Raw genomic sequence first — 21,219 nt, forward strand, 5'->3', positions numbered from 1 at the left:
TTTTAGATCTCAGTAGGCTAAAATCAAGGTGACAGCAGGGCTGGAGGTCTGGGGGAAAATCTGTTTCCTCACCTTCAAGAGACCACCTGCCTTCCACTTGCCTTCCTTGGTTTGTGGCCCTTTTTCCATCTTCAAAGCCAGCAACATCAGGCCGAGTCCTTCTCCTACCGTGATCTGATTGGTCCTCTCTCTTATGCCTCCCTCTTTCATTTTTAAGGACCCTTGTGATTACATTGGACCTGCCTGGATAATCTGGGATAATCAATCTGCTTTAAATTAAGATTGTTAGCAACTTTAATTCCATCGGCAACCTAATTCCCTTTGCAGTGTTACATAAAATAGTCACAAGTTCAAGATTAGGACATTATAACCATTATCATTATCTGTCAACATACATTATCTGAAAGGTTTCCTGAAAGAAATTTTAAAGTAAAAATATTAATTTTTACTCTAACATAAACTATGGACTATAAATAATAGTATAACTATGGTATACATTTTAATTTCTGGTTTCAAAAGTTAGTGCTATCCTATAAATTGAAAGAAAAATTAACAGGTCTTTAGGATCACTGGAAAACCCTCACAAAGAAATGAACATTGATGACTTGCACCCAAGCTTACAGTAACAGTTAATAGATACTAACTTATTTAATAAAAAAATACAACAGTCACACTTCTGTATTTTGACTGATTGTTGATATTCCCTGGTCTTCATCAACATCACGAATTTCATCATTAGATAGAGAAGAAATGTTCTCCAAATCATCATTTAATTCCTCAGATTTCTGTGTGCTTATCCTCTCTCTTTCTCCTGATTTATTAGCAGCTTTAGAGGAACATGAAACTTCTTCTCTTTTTTCTTTCTCATTGGATGTATTGAGTTTTTCAAGGAATTCTATTACTTCATCTCTCAACTCATCTTCAGAGTCTTCAAAATTTCTGAAATAATAAACAGTAAAAATAAACTTTTTGATATCAAAACACTGAAGAACACAAATGGAAATTGGTTTCCCTTCTAATTCCCCCAGCTTCCCTTGAGTATATGAAAATTGTATTTTCCCACTGCTTATAAATTAAGTTTATTATATCAGACTGGTTTTGCTCAAGGTAATAAACAACCAATGTTAGGAAAAATCAGGCTTCTGTCTTGTTGGGCTTGTGTTCATCAAACTCTGTTTGGTAATATTCACCTATACTTATGTTTAAGAGGAAGAAAGAAAAGAAAAAGGGGGCAAAAGGAAAAGAAATTAATTAAACAGATGCTGTATACTGAGCCAATACTATGTACCAGTCACTGTCTGAGGACCTGTTATAATTTATTTAAACTTGCCAACACTTAAAAGTAGACACTCTCATGATCCATTTAAGATGAAAAAGCTGAAGCTCAGAGAGGTTGAAAAAGTTTCCAAATGTCTCACGCTACTAATTAGTAGGACCAGGAACTGAAATTGTGGCCAAAAATCCATATTATTTTTAAAAGGGAAGAGAACAGGAAATCAAGAAAAAAAATCTCAGAGATCACTGACATTTAAGTGACAGGTGAAGGAGACTGAGAGAGAAAAAAAGTACAAATTACCCACCTCCCCCAAAAAAAGTGTATCATGGAGGAGAGAATTTCCAGAAAGAGTCAGAACCCAATAAAATGAAGACTGATAAATAATCACTGGACTTGGCAAAATCAAGGTAACTGATGAGCTTTGAAGAACAGTTTTAGAGCAGTGCTGTGTGGCAGAAGCCAAACTGGTAGATTAAGAGGCAAGGTAAATAAGAATCACTTTGATAGTGCTTGACATGGACTTTTTCCAAGTCTCAAAAACAAGAGCTAATAAATTCCCACTGTTTAAGCTAGCCCAATGCATGGTATTTGTTTGAGCAACCAAGGAAACTAAAACAATATTAAGTCAATTCTACCAAAAGCACTTTACTGGTTCAATAAAATTGCAATAAAATTCCAACAGCCTTTTTTGCAGAGACAGAAATGGTAATCATCAAATTTATATGGAAGGGTAAGGGGCTTAGAATAGCCAAGACCATCTTAGCCAAATAGCCAAAAAGAAGAACAAAGTCAAGGACTCATACTTCCTGATTAAAGAGCTGATTATAAAGCTACAGTAATCAAAACAACATGGTACTGTCACAGGGACAGACATATAGATCAATGGAATATAACTGAGATTTCAGAAATAAACCCTCATATCTATGGCCAATTGTTTTTGACAAGAATGCCAAGTCATTCAATGAGAAAGAATAGTCTCTTCAACAAATGGTGCTGGGAAAAATGGATATCCATATGCAAAAGAATGAATTTGGACTCCTATCTCATACTATGTATAAAACTTATTATGAAATAAATCAAAGACCTAAATATAAGAACCAAAGTTATAAAACTCCTAGAAGAAAACATAGGGAGGACCTTGTGCTAGGCAATGGTTTCTGACACTTTATTCCAAAAGTACGAGCAACAATAGAAAAAATAGATAAATGGGACTTCAACAACAACAAAAAACCACTGTGCATCAAAGGACTTTGTCAGGAAAGTAAAATGAAAACCTACATAATGGAAGAAAATATTTGAAAACCACATATTTGATAAGGATTTAATAACCAGAATATGTAAAAGAAGACCTATAACTCAACAACCAAAAGACTAAGAACTCAATTCAAAAATGGGTAAAGGGATTCAGTTTGGGCAAGATGGGGGCATAGGGAGGTGTGTAATTTAGTTAGTCCTCTAGAGCAACTAGTAAATAGCCAGGAACTGGAGCAAATGCTTGGGGGATAACTGTGACTGGAAAACATAGTACACCAGTCTGGAACGTGTGGAAGGGCTGAGATCACAGCCCTGGAATGTGTGGAAGGGTTGAGATAACAAAACTATAAGTAAAGTCCCAAACTGCAGAGGCTACTGCCCCTCCCCCATTTTCATGGCAGGCTTTGTCAGAGACACTTCCTCATGGGAAAAAGAAGTAGTTTCTATAAGGAACAAGGAAAGCAGTTCAAGCAACCACCAATTGCAGTTCTAATGAACGAATTTGAACTGCTGAATATAAGCTCTGAGCACAAACAAACACAGAGCAAGGAGGAAAGGAACCCTGAGTTCTCTCCTAGCAGAGAGGACATGGGGCTGATAGAAAAACAAACAAAAAAATGGAGGTTTTTGACATGGATAAGCTCAGACTACTGGAAAAGGACTGTTCCCCAAGAAAATGGGCACATAGAGCCAGGTATCAACTCTGGCTCTTAACTGGCAAACCGTGAGGGATGGGGACTGGCTCTGAAAAGGGATTTCTTTTTGTTTTAAATTATTCTAAGTAGCTCATTAGAGAAAGCCTCAGACATTTTCAATTGTCAGTAATAACCCAGGCAAGGGTGAAGTTAAGATAGGTCTGAGAGACAAAGTAATGAGTCAAATGAAGAAGATAATTTCCTAAAGGGTGAATATTCCTAAAAAAAGGGGGTGGGGCCAAGCTCAAGTACTGGCCCTCATTTAGAAAATTCAGATGCCAGGGGCTGAAAAACAGAAACAGCCTAAGCCTGCCTTCTATCTCAGAATCTGTCTCAATCATGCCCTAGCCAGGGATAAGGTATACTGAGAATTAAAGGCATTGTGCCACTTTATGCCAGTAGGGAGCTGCAAGCTGAAAAGTGCCACCTGTTGGGCAGGATAGAAAAAGCACAGAGTCTAGAAGACTCACAGGAAAGTCTGACAATCAGCTGGATTTCATCTATAGGGAAAATTGATACTGATTATACCCTCCACCTGAGACTGGGGTCTGTCTGGTCTGGGAAAATATTATTTGGGTAGATCATATCTGGGGAAACCCTTCTCAAAAAAAAGTTCTATTAAGGCTGGGAAAGAACAAGAAAAAATAAGAGCTGAAAAACTCTGATCAGTTAAACAGAAGTTATGCTAGAGGTCTAGAATAAGTTGAACTGAATTCCAGAGAACAAAGCCAACCAACAAGAAAACGTTAGGTAAAAGTGTGAAAATGACCTCCAGAATAAAATAATTAAGGAAATCAGATGCCTAGACACCAACGAAAAATTACAAGTCACACTAGGAAAAATATAGCCCAGGCAAAGGAACAAAAAACACTTCAAATGAGATACAGAAGTTGAAACAACTAATTAAAGACACTCAAGCAGACATGCCAAATCAAATTAAAAATCAAATTAAAAAGTTGAAGGAAGACATGGCAAAAAGAAATGAAGGATATAAAGAAGACACTGGATGACCATAAAGAGGAACTCCAAAGTTTGGAAAAACAAATGGCAGAATTTATGGGAATGAAAGACACAACAGAAGAGATGAAAAAAACAATGGCGGGTGGGCCATGGTGGCTCAGCAGGCAGAGTTCTCACCATGCCAGAGATCCAGGATCAATTAATTCCCAGTGTCTTCCCATGCAACAAGACAAAACAAAAAAACAGTGGTAACATGCAATAGCAAATGTGAAGAGGCAGAAGAAAGGATTAGTGAACTAGAGGACAAGACGTCTGAAATTCTACACATATAAGAACAGATAGAAAAAAGAATGGGAAAATATGAGCAGGTGTCTTGGAATTAAATGACAAAATGAAATGTGCAAATATATGTGTTATGGGTGTGGCAGAAGGAGAGGAGGAGGAAAAAGGGGCAAAAAGACTACTGGAGGAAATAATCATGGAAAATTTCACATCTCAAATTGCAGATTCAAGAAGTACAGCAAACCCCAAATAGAATAGATGCAAATAGACCTACTCTAAGACACTTTCTAGTTAGATTATCAAATGTCAAGGACAAAGAATTCAGAAAGCAAAAAGAGAAAAGTGATCCATCACAGACAAGGGAAGCTTGATAAGACTATATGCAGATTTCTTGGCAGAAACCATGGAAGCAAGAAGACAGTAGTATATATTTAAGATATATTAAGAGACTAAAATAGAAAAACTGCCAAGCAAGAATTTTATACCCAGTACAACTGTCCTTCCAAAATGAGGTACGAGGTACAGCTTAAATATTTTCAGACAAAGAGAAACTGAGAGAGTTTGTGACTAAGAGACTGGCTCTACAAGAAATACTAAAGGGAGCACTACAGGCAGATAGGGAAACACAAGACAGAGAGATTTGGAACAGAGTGCAGAAATTAATTCTATCTACAAGGGTGAAAAGAAAGAGAGAAAGAGAAAATAACTTATGACATATGAATTTGAAAGACAAAATGGTAGAATAAAGTACTGCATTTAAATACTAATATTAAACATTAATGGATTAAACTCCCTGTGCCAGTTTGAAGCTATTGTGAACTCCAGAAAAGCCATGTTCCTTAATCCTCATTCAATATGGCTGGTGGGATCTTTTTTATCTTTTTTATAGATATATGACCCATCCAATTTTGGGTGGTAACTTCTGCTTAGGTGGTTTCCATGGAGATGCATCTCTACCCATTTAAGTTTGGGTCACCTACTGGAGCCCTGTAAGTGGGAACCAATTTGGAAAAAGCTTGTGTGCAGACAGAAACCACAGAGCCAGAGACCTTTGGAGATGCAGAAGGAAAATGCCCCCACCAGAGCCTTATGAAATTAGAAGAGAAACCTAAGAGATATCTCCATGTGCCTTTCCAGCTGACAGAGGTGTTCTGGACCTATCTACCATACTTGAATCAAGGTATTTTCCTCTGAGAACCTTAGTTTAGATATTTTCATGGCCTTAGAACTGTAAACCTGCATCTTAGTAAATTTCCCTTTGTAAAAGTCATTCCTTTGGAGGTGATGGAAATGCTCTATTTATCATGATTGTGTTGATGTTTGATTTATACATACTATATTATTAACACTGATGGATATTACTGCATGCAAAGTGTATCTAATAAAATTGATTTAAAAATTTTTTTAAAAAGACAGAGAGGGAGGTCTGGAGAAGAGTAGAGAATTGAAGAGTATTAGCAAGGGTAACTTAAAGGGTAAAAAGTAAGAGAGGGAGAAGAATATACAAATTTGACAAAAGCTATATTCAGCTATAGTGATATTAAATAAAATAGATTCCTGAAATTAGAAACTTGATAATGTTTAATAACATAAGTCATTACTACAGCAAAGTTGATATTTATAATTTTTACTTAATATTTAGAGTATACATATAATTTTGATAGCCAATCAGATGATATTTAAGATAGTGTTTAGTAGAATTTAAGAAACTCTGATATCTGTAGAGTTTTTCCGTGTTTGCTTTAATTTTAAATTGGTTTATGAAGCATAATGTACAAATATAGGCTTTACAATGATTACTTAGATATTTAATTTAAATATGCCAATGGATACACTAAGATATCCATTTTTGGTGTTCAAGATTTTCATATGTTAATTGCAAAAACATGTGTATCTTTATATTTTCCTGAAATCAAAAACTTGAAAATGTTCAGTAAAATAGATCACCACTATAGCAACATTGATATTTGTAATAACTTTCTACTTGATATTTTGACAATGTTCACAGTTTTGACAGCAAATCAAAAGTATTTAATTTAGTGTTTAATATTTAGAATATAAGAAACATTGATTAACTGTATTTTTGGATCCCTCCCCCCACCCCCATTTTTCTTTTGCATGGGCAGGCACCGGGAATCAAGCTCAGGTCTCCAGCAAAGCAGACGAGGGTTCTGCTGCTGAGCCAATGTTGCACTGCCCGTTTTTTTTTTTCTTTTTGGCCTTAATTTTAAATTGGTTTATGACACTTACTGCACAAACACAGGCTTTACAATGATTGTTGGAACACTTTATTTAAATGTGTTTATGGATAAGCTAACTAAGATATCCGTTTTTGGTGGTTCTAAGCATATTGTGTGTTTTTATTAAATAAAAATATTTAAATTAAAAAAAGCCATTCCATTTCTGGCATATTTCATTCTGACAGCTTTAACAAACTAAAATACTCCCCAGTAAAAAAACACAGATTGGCAGAGTGGATTTAAAAAACAGGACCCATCTATATGCTGTCTTCAAGATACTCACTTTAGACCCATGGACAAAAATGGGTTGACCTCCCCCCTACATGGGACATGACATCCAGGGGTGAAAGTCTCCCTGGCAACATGGGAGAGGACTCCCAGGGATGAATCCAGACCTGGCACCGTGGGATCAACAATTACATCCTGACCAAATGGGGGAAAAGAAGTGTAATTAATAAAGTATCAGTGGCAGCGATAGTTCAAATAGAGTTGAGAGGCTACTCTGGATGTTGCTCTTACACAAGGTTCAGGTAGACATTGCCACCTATCATAACCTGCCAACCCCCAACCAGGACCATTCCAGCCAATTCAAAAGAACACCTAGGGATGTTTATAAGATTCCACAAGGGTTCTAGGCACTGGAATAACTTGCCAGAAACCTACAACATTCAGATGGGACCCTGGTCCAGATAAGTCCTGAAACCTAGCCCAGCCTCTCCAGAACATCAGATAGTTCCATCTCCCTACCCCATATTAGTGACAGACTCTTCCAATATGAAAAATTTAGAATTGCCATAGCCCAAACAACCCCAATTAGAGGTATGGAAAGATCAAAGGTGATGGTGGAATTATACATAGAATATAGGACTTAAAAAATGAATATGAATGCTGAATCATTAAATTGATATCTCTTTTAGTCTCCAGTATTTTAGAGCAGCTAGTAGTAAAGACTTCCCATGTCGAAGTCGGAAATATGTTCTACAGCTAACTGTGGTGCTGTGCTTGGAAATTTATAGCTTTTTTTGTATATATGTTATTGTTCACAAAAAAAAGAAGGAAAAAAAGTTGATTGTGATGATAAAAAAGTATTTAAGCCCTCTAGCTTCCTATATTCTGGAGCAGCTAGAAGGAAAAAATATGAGAGGATCGTATGGTAGCCCATGACAAACTCTGCAATCTATCCTATAACCACTTTTCAAAGAGTGCTTTGAAAACTATTGCATTTTTATTTCTTTGCTTTGTATATATGTTGTTATATTATACAATAAAAAAATTTAAAAATAGATTGAAAGGGAAAGGTAGAAAAAGTTATTTCACTTGAACAACAACCAAAAAAGAACAAAGGTAGTTTTATTAATATCAGACAAATTAGACTTCAAATTTAAAATAATTAAAATAGACAAAGAATGACACTATGTCTTAATAAAAGGGACAATTCATCAAGAAAACATTATAATCACAAACATTTATGCATCAAGCCAGAGTGCACCAAAATACATAAGGTAAACACTAACAACAATGAAGGGGGAAATAGAAATCCCTACAGCAAAAGTTGGAGACTTGAATATACCCCTCTTGTCAATGGATAGCACATCTAGATCGAGGATAAGTAAGGAAACAGAGATTCTGAATATGATAAATGAACTAGACTTAGCAGACATTTACAAAACATTACACCCCACAGCAGCAGGATAAACATTTCTCTCACAGGTTCATGGAATATTCCTGAGGATAGATCAGATATTGGGTCACAAAGCAATCTCAATAAATGTAAAAAGATTGTAATTATACAAAACTCCTTCTCTGATCGTAATAGATTGAAGTTGGAAATCAATAACAGGTGGAAGACAGAAAAATACACAACTATATGGGGGTTAAACAACGTGGTCTTAAATATTAAGTGAGTCAAGGAAGAAATTACAAGAGAAATCAGTAGAGATATCAAGGCAAATGAAAATGAAAACACAACATGTCAAAACTTATGGGATGTAGCAAAAGTTAAATTTATTGATTTAAATGTCTATACTTAAAAAGAAAAAAAAAGAGCAAATATAGAGGAATTAAATGCTCACCTAGAGGAAATTGAGAAAGAACAGCAAACTACTAACACCAAAGCAAACAGAAGGAAAGAAATAATAAAAGTTAGAGCAGAAATAAATGAAACATGAAAACAATGGTGAGAATCTACGAATAAAGAAGCTGGGTCTTTGAGAAAGTCAATAAAATTTGATGGGCCCATAGCTACACTGACAAAAAGGAGAGAGAGAAAGAGAGAGGAAGAGAGGGAAGGAGGATGGGGGGGAACAGAAGGAGAGAGAGGGAGAGGGAGAGAGAGGATACTAATAAATAAAATCAGAAATGGAAGAGGAAGTATAACCACTGATCCTACAGAAATAAAGGAGGTAATAAGATTATACTATCAGCATCTGTATGCTAATAAACTAGACAATGTAGATGAAATGGACAATTTCTTAGAAAGACATGAACAACCAATGCTGACTCAATGAGAAATAGATGATCTAAACAAACTAATCCCAAGTAAAGAAACTGAGTCAATCATTAAGATGCTCCAAGAAAGAAAACTAGATGGCTTCAAATGTGAATTCTACTAAGAATGCAAGAAAAAAATTAGTACCAATCCTATTCAAACCATTAAAAAAACTGAAGGGGAGGGAAAGCTACCTAATTCAACCCATGAAGCCAAAATCACCCTAATAGCAAAACCAGACAAAGATACTACAAGAAAAAAATTACAGACCAATCCCTTTAATGAATATAGATGCATAAATCCTCAACAAAATATTAGTAAATCAAATTCAGTAGCACAGTAACAGAATTATATATCATTACCAAGTGTGATTTATTCCAGGTATGCAAGGCTGTTTCAACATAAGAAAATCAATTAATGTAATACATCATATCAATAAGTCAAACTGGAAAAAACACATGATCATCTCGATTGATGCAGAAAAAGCATTTGACAAAAGTCAACATGCATTCTTGAAGAAAACACTTCAAAGGATAGGAATAGAATGGAATTTTCTCAATATGATAAAGGGGATATATGAAAAACCTATAGCTAACATCATCCTCAATGGGGAAAGACTGAAAACTTTCCCTCTAAGATCAGGAACAAGACAAGAATGCCCACTGTCATCATTGCTATTCAACATTATACTACATTTCTAGCTAGAGTAATTAGAGAAGAAAGAGAAATAAAGGTATCCAAACTGGAAAGAAAGAACTAAAACTCTCACTATTTGCAGATGATATGATACTATATGTCAAAAACAAAAAATTTACAGAAAAGCTACTAGAGCTAATAAATGTTGTCATGGTTAGGGACAGGTGTCAACTTGGCCAAGTTGTGGTACCTGTTCATCTGATTGGGCAAGCGCTGGCCTGTCTGTTGCAATGAGGACATTTCATAGGATTAGGTCATGATCACGTCAGCTACATCCACAGCTGATTCCATTTGTAATCAGCCAAAGGGGAGTGTCTTCTGCAATTAGTGATGCTAAATGCAATCATGGGAAGCCTTTTAAGGAGGACTCAGAGGAGACAGGTTCCATTCCTGCTTTGGCTGGTGAGCCTCTCCTGTGGAGTTCATCCAGGCCATCCATTGGAGTCATCGGCTTCGCAGCCTGCCCTGTGGATTTTGGACTCTGCATTCCTACGGTCACGTGAGACACTTTCATAAATTTTATATTTGCAAGTGTTCCCTGTTGATTCTGTTTCTCTAGAGAACCCTAACTAATACATCTTGGTACCAGGAGTGGTTCTTAAGGAACAGAATCTTAAAAATGGGTTTTTATGAATGGTTTTCTACTCTGACTGGGCTCAGAGACACTAAGGACTCTGATTCCCGTAATCAGAATGACACTCCCAATCCATGGACTGAGTTGGCAAAGGAGATAGTCAAAATATCATCATTCGATTCTCCTAATGCTTCGCTTATACGAAGCCAGACTCTGGGGGATAATGTTTTTGACACCTTTACAGAGTTTTGTAGAAATAAGAGTTATAGAGATTTGGTTGGTTGTTGTTAGATACACTGTCTACATTAAAGGGTGAAAGGGATGGGCTTAAGGCTTCAAACAAGAAGCTTAAGTGCCGTCTGAAAGATGTAGAGGTTTCTATGAGTATCCTGAAGGAAAATTTTATCTCCTGTAGCCATAGACTTGAGATCTCTGAAAATCAGACTCAGAATCTTATTGTTAGAGTAGCAACTTTACAACATAAACTGAAATCTCAGTCTTGCATGGTGTCTGCCGTTAAAGTGAGGGCATTGATTGGAAAGGAGTGGAACCCTGAAAAATGGGATGGTGACATATGGATTGATAATGATGTTGGGGGTGAGGTTGAAACCCTAGACCATGCTGAGCCTTCTTTAGATAACCCTGTAATAGTCTTCCCTGAGGACATAGCCGCCCCACCTCCAGCCTGCCTTGAGGAATTGGCCACCCAACCTCCTCCTGAAGGGATTAGCCCTAGAGTTATTAATCCTGTTTCACCAGATGAAACTGCAAATGAAAGCCCTGAAGCAAATGGCTTGGAAGAGATTTCTAATTCTTTTCATGACCCACCCCCACCACCCCTCATTTCTTCTAGATCTATAACTAGACTAAAGTCCCAACAGGCCCCTAAAGGTGAGGTACAAAGTATCACACATGAGGAGGTACGTTATACTCCAAAAGAACTGTGTGAGTTTTCCAATTTATATAGACAGAAATCAGGGGAATATGTGTGGCAATGGATTTTAAGAGTGTGGGATAATGGTGGGAGGAATATAAGGCTGGATCAGGCTGAATTTATTGATATGGGCCCACTAAGCAGAGATTCTGCATCCAATGTTATAGCTAGAGCAGTTAGAAAAGGTGTTAACAGCTTGTTTGGGTGGTTGGTTGAAACATGGATCAAAAGGTGGCCAACATTACCTGAGGTTGAAATGCCAGAACTGCCCTGGTATAATGTAGATGAGGGGATCCAGAGGCTTAGAGAGATTGGGATGTTAGAGTGGATTTATCATGCAAAGCCTGCTCTTACACCCTAGGAATGTCCAGAGGATGCACCTTTTACCAGAACAGTGAGAAATAAGTTTGTGAGACTAGCACCATCATCCCTCAAGAGCTCTGTGGTTGCACTTCTCTGTAGGTCAGATATTACTGTAGGAACTACTGTCACTGAGCTGGAATCCTTAAACACAATGGGGATGACAGGATCCCGGGTTGGCAGAAGCCTGGTGGCAGCACTTAATCACCAAAGACAGGGTAGACACGGCTATTATAATAGACAACAAACTCAAAGGAGGCATCAAAATTATATGACACGCAGAGATTTGTGGCATTGGCTAGTAAATCATGGGGTGCCTAGAAATACAATAGAAGGGCAGTCTACTAAATTCTTGTTGGCGCTGTATAAACAAAAGAGTTCTAGGTCAAGGGAACAGAAGTCTAACCTGAATTACAAAAACACAGAGTCACGGCGCCTGAACCAATTTCCAGACTTGAAACAGTTTACAGACCCTGAGCCCCTTGAATGAAGGGGAGGCCAGGTCCCTATGGGGGAGAAACCTGTTACACTGCCACAAATTTATACTGTTAACCTTCCTCTAAGTCTTCCCCAAGGAGACTGACGGCCTTTTACCAGGGTAACTGTGCATTGGGGAAAAGGAAATGATCAGATATTTCGGGGATTATTAGACACTGGTTCAGAAGTGACATTAATTCCAGGGGACCCAAAACGTCACTCTGGACCACCAGTCAGAGTGGGGGCTTATGGAGGCCAGGTGATCAATGGAGTTTTAGCTCAGGTCCGTCTCACAGTGGGTCCAGTGGGCCCCCGGACCCATCCTGTAGTTATTTCCCCAGTTCCGGAATGTATAATTGGCATAGACATACTGAGCAACTGGCAGAATCCCCACGTTGGTTCTCTAACTCGTGCAGTGAGGGCTATTATGGTGGGAAAGGCCAAGTGGAAGCCACTAGAACTGCCCCTACCAAGAAAAATAGTAAATCAAAAGCAATACTGGATTCCTGGAGGGATTGCAGAGATTACTGCCACTCTTAAGGACTTGAAAGATGCAGGGGTGGTGATTCCCACCACATCCCCGTTCAACTCTCCTATTTGGCCTGTGCAGAAAACAGATGGGTCTTGGAGAATGACAGTGGATTATCGTAAACTCAACCAGGTGGTAACTCCAATTGCAGCTGCTGTTCCAGATGTAGTATCATTGCTTGAGCAAATCAATACATCCCCTGGTACCTGGTATGCAGCTATTGATCTGGCAAATGCTTTTTTCTCAATAGCTATTAGTAAGGACCACCAAAAACAGTTTGCTTTCAGCTGGCAAGGTCAGCAATATACTTTCACTGTCCTACCTCAGGGGTATATCAACTCTCCAGCCCTATGTCATAATCTTGTTCGCAGAGACCTTGATCGTTTCTCCCTCCCACAAGACATCACACTGGTCCATTATATTGATGATATCATGTTGATTGGACCTAGTGAGCAAGAAGTAGCAACTACTCTAGATTTACTGGTAAGGCATTTGCGTGTCAGAGGATGGGAGATAAATCCAACAAAAATACAGGGGCCTTCCACCTCAGTAAAATTTCTAGGTGTCCAGTGGTGTGGGGCATGTTGAGATATCCCTTCTACGGTGAAGGATAAATTGCTGCATCTGGCCCCTCCCACAACCAAAAAAGAGGCACAACGCCTAGTTGGTCTTTTTGGATTTTGGCGACAACATATTCCTCATTTGGGTGTGCTACTCCGGCCCATTTATCGAGTGACCAGAAAAGCTGCTAATTTTGAGTGGGGACCTGAACAAGAGGAGGCTCTGCAACAGGTCCAGGCTGCTGTGCAAGCTGCTCTGCCACTTGGGCCATATGATCCAGCAGATCCAATGGTGCTGGAAGTGTCAGTGGCAAATAGAGATGCTGTCTGGAGCCTTTGGCAGGCCCCTATAGGAGAATCACAACGCAGACCCTTAGGATTTTGGAGCAAAGCCTTACCATCTGCTGCAGATAACTACTCTCCTTTTGAGAAACAGCTTTTGGCCTGCTACTGGGCCTTAGTAGAGACTGAACGCTTAACCATGGGCCACCAAGTTACCATGAGACCTGAGTTGCCTATCATGAGTTGGGTGTTGTCTGACCCACCAAGCCATAAAGTTGGGCGTGCACAGCAGCACTCTATTGTAAAGTGGAAATGGTATATACAAGATAGAGCCAGAGCAGGTCCTGAAGGCACAAGTAAGTTACATGAAGAAGTGGCACAAATGCCCATGGTTTCCACTCCTGCTGCCACATTACCTTCTCTTTCCCAGACCAGAGCTATGGCCTCTTGGGGTGTTCCTTACAGTGAATTGACTGAGGAAGAGAAAACTCGGGCCTGGTTTACAGATGGTTCAGCACGATATGCAGGTACCACCCGAAAGTGGACAACTGCAGCATTACAACCCCTTTCTGGGGTGTCCTTGAAGGACAGTGGTGAGGGGAAATCCTCACATGGGCAGAACTTCGAGCAGTGCACCTGGTTGTTCATTTTGCTTGGAAGGAAAACTGGCCAGAGGTGTGTTTGTATACTGACTCATGGGCTGTTGCTAATGGTTTGGCTGGATGGTCAGGGACTTGGAAAGACCATAATTGGAAAATTGGTGACAAAGAGGTCTGGGGAAGAAGTATGTGGATAGACCTTTCTGAGTGGGCTAAAAACTTGAAGATATTTGTGTCCCATGTGAATGCACACCAGAGGGTGACTTCAGCAGAGGAAGATTTTAATAATCAAGTGGATAAGATGACCCGTTCTTTGGATACCAGTCAGCCTCTTTCTCCAGCAACTCCTGTTATTGCCCAATGGGCTCATGAACAAAGTGGTCATGGTGGTAGGGATGGAGGTTATGCATGGGCTCAGCAACATGGACTTCCACTCACCAAGGTTGACCTGGCTATAGCCACTGCTGAGTGCCCAATCTGCCAGCAGCAGAGACCCACACTCAGCCCCCGATATGGCACCATTCCCCGAGGTGACCAGCCAGCTACGTGGTGGCAGGTTGATTACATTGGACCACTCCCTTCATGGAAGGGGCAGCGATTTGTTCTAACTGGAATAGACACATACCCTGGACATGGGTTTGCTTTCCCTGCACGCAATGCTTCTGCCAAAACTACTATCCGTGGGCTTACAGAATGCCTTATTCATCGTCATGGTATTCCACATAGCATTGCTTCGGCTCAAGGAACACACTTCACAGCAAATGAAGTGCGGGAATGGGCACATGCTCATGGAATTCTCTGGTCTTACCATGTTCCCCATCATCCAGAAGCAGCTGGATTGATAGAACGGTGGAATGGCCTTTTGAAAACTCAATTACAGTTCCAACTAGGTGGTAAAAACTTGAAAGGCTGGGGTAATGTTCTCCAGGAAGTTGTGTATGCTCTGAATCAGCGTCCGCTGTATGGTGCTGTTTCTCCCATAGCCAGGATCCATGGGTCCAGGAACCAAGGGGTGGAAATGGGTGTGGTGCCACTCACTATTACTCCTAGTGATCCACTAGGAAAATTTTTGCTTCCTGTCCCTGCTACCCTGAGTTCTGCTGGTCTACAGGTTTTAGTTCCAAAACGGGGTGTGCTTTCTCCAGGAGAAACAACAGTGATACCACTGAACTGGAAGTTAAGATTGCCACCTGGCCACTTTGGGCTACTTATGCCTCTGGATCAACACACCAAGAAGGGGATTACATTATTGTCTGGGGTAATTGACCCTGACTATCAGAAGGAAGTAGGACTGCAACTACATAATGGAGGTAAAGAAGAGTTTTCTTGGAATATAGGAGATCCCCTGGGGCGTCTATTAGTACTACCATGCCCTGTGATCAAAATCAATGGAAAACTGCAACAACACAATCCAGGCAGGACCACTAATGGCTCTGAGACTTCAGGAATGAAGGTTTGGGTCACCCCACCAGGCAAAGAACCACGGCCAGCTGAAGTGCTTGCTGAGGGGAAAGGGAACATGGAATGGGTAGTGGAAGAAGGTAGTGATAAATATGAACTTCGGCCACGTGATCAGTTACAGAAACGAGGACTGTAATGCTGTTTTGTTTGTGTTATACAATTTAAGTTGTAAGATATCAAGTTTAAGAATGAATGTTGCCCAAGGATTTGCACGCTATTCTGGAGAGATTTAATGTGTTTCCAGTTATATGCAGGACAGTTGAGTATTGTCAGGTAAAAGAAAAAATGTGTGCTTATTTGTTTTCATTTGGAAACTAAGTATGGTCTAAGGTGATATATATATATATATATATATATATATATATATGTGCCAAGTTGACAAGGGGTGGACTGTCATGGTTAGGGACAGGTGTCAACTTGGCCAAGTTGTGGTACCTGTTCATCTGATTGGGCAAGCGCTGGCCTGTCTGTTGCAATGAGGACATTTCATAGGATTAGGTCATGACCACGTCAGCTACATCCACAGCTGATTCCATTTGTAATCAGCCAAAGGGGAGTGTCTTCTGCAATTAGTGATGCTAAATCCAATCATGGGAAGCCTTTTAAGAAGGACTCAGAGGAGACAGGTTGCATTCCTGCTTTGGCTGGTGAGCCTCTCCTCTGGAGTTCATCCAGGCCATCCATTGGAGTCGTCGGCTTCGCAGCCTGCCCTGTGGATTTTGGACTCTGCATTCCTACGGTCACGTGAGACACTTTCATAAATTTTATATTTGCAAGTGTTCCCTGTTGATTCTGTTTCCCTAGAGAACCCTAACTAATACAAATGTGTACACCAAAATGGCAGGGTACAAGTCAACATCACCAAATCAGTAGTGTTTTTACACACTAGAGATGAGCAATCTGAGGAGGAAATCAAGAAAAAAATTCCATTTACAATAGCAACCAAAATAATCAAATATCTAGGAATAAATTTAACAAAGGATACAAAAGACCTACATAGAAAACTACAAGAAATTTATAAAAGGAATCATGGAAGTCCTAAATAAATGGAAGGGCATACCATGTTCATAGATTAGAAGAATAAATATAGCTAAGAGGACAATTCTCCCCAAATTGATTGATAGATTCCATGTAATACCAATTAAAATCCCAAAAATAAACTTTCAAGAAATAGAAAAACCAAAACAAATTTATTTGGAAGAACAGAGTGCCCCGAATAGCTAAAAATACTTTGAGAAAGTAAAATGAAGTGGGAGATCTCACATTACCTGTCCTTAAAGCATATTTCAAAGCTACAGTAGTCAGAAGAGCATGGTACTGGCATAAAGATAGATATACTGACCAATGGATTCAAATTGAGTGTTCAGAAACAGACCCTCTCATTTATGGACAATTGAAAGGCGGTCAAGCGGACCCAAATGGGACAGAGCAGCCTTTTCAATAAATGGTGCTCGCAGAACTAGATATACATATCCAACAGAATGAAAGAGGGCCCCTGTGCACACTTTATACAAAAATTAACCCAAAATGTATCCAAGACCTAAACATTACAATTGAGACCATAAAGCTTTTAGAAGAAAGTGTAGAGAAATATCTCATAGATCTTGTGATAGGAGATAGTTTCTTAGGCATTATACCCAAAGCAAGAACAGTGGAAAATAAATAGGTAAATGGGATCTCTTCAAAATTAAACTTTTTGTGCATCCAAGAGCTTTGTCAGGAAAGTAAAAAGGCAGCCTATGCAATGAGAGGCAATATTGGAAAGCACATATCAGACAAGGGATTAATATCCAGAATATATAAAGTGATTCTACAACTCAACAAGAAAAAGACAAATAACCCAATTTTAAAGTAGGTAAAAGACATGGACAGGTACTTTTCTGAAGAGGAAATACAAATGGCTCAAAAACATATGAAAAGATGCTGTAGCTCACTGGCTATAGATTAAATGCAAATCAAAAGCCCAAAGACATATCCTCTCATCCCTACTAGAATGGCCATTATATATGTCATGGTTAGGGACAGGTGTCAAATTGGCCAAGTTGTGGTACTTGTTCATCTGATTGGGCAAGCGCTGGCCTGTCTGTTGCAATGAGGACATTTCATAGGATTAGGTCATGATCACGTCAGCTACATCCACAGCTGATTCCATTTGTAATTAGCCAAAGGGGAGTGTCTTCTGCAATTAGTGATGCTAAATGCAAACACGGGAAGCCTTTTAAGGAGGACTCAGAGGACACAGGTTCCATTCCTGCTTTGGCTGGTGAGCCTCTCCTGTGGAGTTCATCCAGGCCATCCATCGGAGTCATCGGCTTTGCAGCCTGCCCTGCGGATTTTGGACTCTGCATTCCTATGGTCATGTGAGACACTTTCATAAATTTTATATTTGCAAATGTTCCCTGTTGATTCTGTTTCTCTAGAGAACCCTAACTAATACAATATATAAACAAACAAACAAACAGAAAATTACAAGACCTGGAGAGGATATGGAGAATGAAGCACACTTATGCACTACTGGTGAGAATGTAGAATTGTGCAACTGCTCTGGAAGGCAGTTTGGTAGCTACTCAAGAAGCTAAATATAGAATTGCCATAAGATCCAGAAATCCCATTACTAGGTATATATTTGGAGGAAATAAAGGCAAGTATATGAATGAGCATTAGCATGTTGATGTTTATAATGGCATTATTCCCAATTGCTAAGAGCTGGAAACAGTCCAAATGTTCATCAACAGAAGAGTGGCTAAACAAATTGTGGTATATACATATGATGGAATATTATGCAGCTGTAAGACAAAATAAAGTCATAAAGCATGTTGCAGATGAACTATAAGGATATTATGCTGAGTGAAATTAGTCAGAACAAAAAAATAAATACTGTCCCTTTTGAGTGAAATTTGAGAGTTGAAATGAACACAAGTTATCAGGAGACAGAAAGAGGGTAGAGATTGGGCATTTAATGCTGGAGGAATACAGAATGTTCAACAGGACTGATTGTAAAGATCCAAAAATAGATAGCACAACACTACCTGACGGTAGCATGATACTGTAAGGACAATGAATGAAGCTGAGTGTGAGAACGGTTGAGGGAGGAGAGCTGTGGGCACGTAAGACACTGGAATGAAAATTAGAGGATAAAGACTTAAATGATATAACTTACTGAATTCTAGAATGGATAATGATGGTGATTAAATGTACAAATAAATGAATGTTTTTGCATGAAGGCAAATGAATGTCAACATTGCAAAGTTTTAAAATGGAATGGTATATGGAAAAATGCAATCAATGTAAACTAGGGTCTATAGTCAACAGTAACATTGCAATATGCTTCCAATGAATGTAAAAAGGCAATATGCCAAAGATAAATGTCAATAAGCAAGGGATATGGGGGAGGATTATGGGATTCTTTGCAGAAGAAAAGGATTGTGGAGATGAAGTCATGGCTATGTGACTATACCAGGAACCACTGATTTTTTTATTGGCATTGGATTGTATGATGTGTGAATGAAACTGTTTAAAAATGAACAGAGAGAGTGAGACAGGGGAAGATGATGGCATAGTGGTGTGGAATTTAGTTCATCTTCCAGAGCAGGTAGTAAATAGCAAGGATGGTACTGAACAACTGTTGGGGGAACATCAGTGACCGCACACACAGTGTACACCAGCCTGGACCAGGTGGATTGGCTGAGACCCCACAAAGAACTGTAAGTCCCCCAAGTGGAGAAGGCCACTGCACCCCTCCCCCATGGGCAGGGCAGTCTGGTTCCCTGAGGGGGAAGGAAATAAATTTTACTAGCAGCAAGGGCACAATTCAATCAAGCTCCAACTGCAGAAATAATGAACAAATTCTGACTACTGAAAATAGGCCCCCAGCTCAGATAAACCTGGAATAAGCACTAAAGTTACTAGGAATTTTTGCTTGACAGAGAGGGGACAGGGCTGATCAAAAAACAAACAAACAAACAAAAAAACAAAACAGGAGTTTGTTTTAGTTGGACAGCACAAAATACTGGAAAAGTGTTGGATCTCCAGAAAAGGGGGCACGTGGAGCCCGGAGATACATAGAGCCATGTACCAACTTTAGCTCTTGATTGACAACCCCAAGGTACATGGGTCCAGCTCTGAAAACACATTATTTTTGCTCTTTTTTCTATTCCTTAACAACTAATTAGATAGAACTGGAAGCCTTCTCAGGATCCAAAACTGCCCCAGGCATGGGCAGAATTAAGTCTGTCTGAGAGACAAAATAACTACTCAGATTAAAGGAGTTAATTTAAGTCTGTACCTTCCCAAGAGAAAGATGGGGCCCAGCTCAAGTGGAATCCCTCCTTCAAGGAATTTGGGCCCCAGGGACTGGAAAACTGAAGCAATTACAGCCTTCCTACAACCTCACCTTTATCTCAACCTACCCTGGCAGGGAGAGTCTATTGAAGTTAAAGACAGCATATCATTTTAAGCTGGTGGGAAGCTGGGAGCAGACAAGCACCAAATGCTGGGCAGGATAGGAAAAGCACAGTCTACAGGAAAGTCAGAGAACCTGCTGGGTCCCATACTCAGGGAAAACTGATACTAGCTATTCAATCCACCTGAGATATGTGCCTTTCTAGTCTGGGAAAAATATGACTGGGGTCTAAAATATCTGAGACTCTCCTCAAAAAAAAAAAAGCTCCATATAGGCAGGGCAAGGAACAGAAAAACAACTATGCTAGAGGTCTAGAATAAGTTTAACTGCTAGAGGTCTAGAATAAGTTGAACTGAATGTCAAAGAACAGATAGAGAACAAAGTTGTCCAGCAAGAAAATCCTAGGTAAAAGAGTGAAAACAACCTCCAGAATAAACTATTTAAGGAAATCAAATTCCTAGAAATCAGGAAAAAATAACAAGCCATACTAGAAAACTGAAGATATGGTGCACTCAAAGGAAAAAAAAAAACAATACTTCAAATGAGATTCAAGAGTTGAAACAACTAATTCAGGATGTTCAAACAGACATGGAATATTTCCTCAATATGAAAGGCACAAATATATGTGTTGTGGGTATCTCAGAAGGAAGAGAAAAGGGAAAAAGAGGAGAAAGATTAATGGAGGAAATAATCACTGAAAATCCCCCATCTTTTATGAAAGATACAAAATTCCACATCCAAGAAGTGCAGCATATCCCAAATGGAAAAGATACAGACATAATGCAAAACACTTACCAATAAGATTGCTAAATGTCAAAGAGCATTTTAAAAGCAGCAAGAGAAAAGCAATCCATCACATTCAAGGGAAGCTCAAATAAGACTATTGTGGTTTCTCAGCAGAAACCATGAAAGGCAAGAAGGCAGTTGTCCTAGTTTGCTAGCTGCCGGAATGCAATATACCAGAAACAGAATGGCTTTTAAAAAGGGGAATTTAATAAGTTGCTAGTTTACAGTTCTAAGGCCGAGAAAATGTCCCAATTAAAACAAGTCTATAGAAATGTCCAATCTAAGGCATCCATGGAAAGATACGTTGGTTCAAGAAGGCTGATGAAGTTCAGGGTTTCTCTCTCAAGTGAGAAGGCAAATGGCA

At 39.2% G+C, this 21,219-nt stretch overlaps 1 protein-coding gene across 1 annotated transcript in view; it reads right to left on the reverse strand.

Moving 5' to 3' along the window:
* Nucleotides 1–513: 513 nt before the first annotated feature.
* Nucleotides 514–21,219, reverse strand: part of NEK5 (NIMA related kinase 5) — a 256,530-nt gene continuing 235,824 nt past the window's right edge. Inside the window, 1 exon segment of the mRNA XM_077158150.1 lies at nucleotides 514–939. Within this exon segment, the coding sequence (XP_077014265.1) occupies nucleotides 669–939 (271 nt within the window). The 3' untranslated portion in view covers nucleotides 514–668.

Source organism: Tamandua tetradactyla, chromosome 4 (assembly GCF_023851605.1).
Source record: "Tamandua tetradactyla isolate mTamTet1 chromosome 4, mTamTet1.pri, whole genome shotgun sequence".
Lineage (NCBI taxonomy): Eukaryota > Metazoa > Chordata > Mammalia > Pilosa > Myrmecophagidae > Tamandua > Tamandua tetradactyla.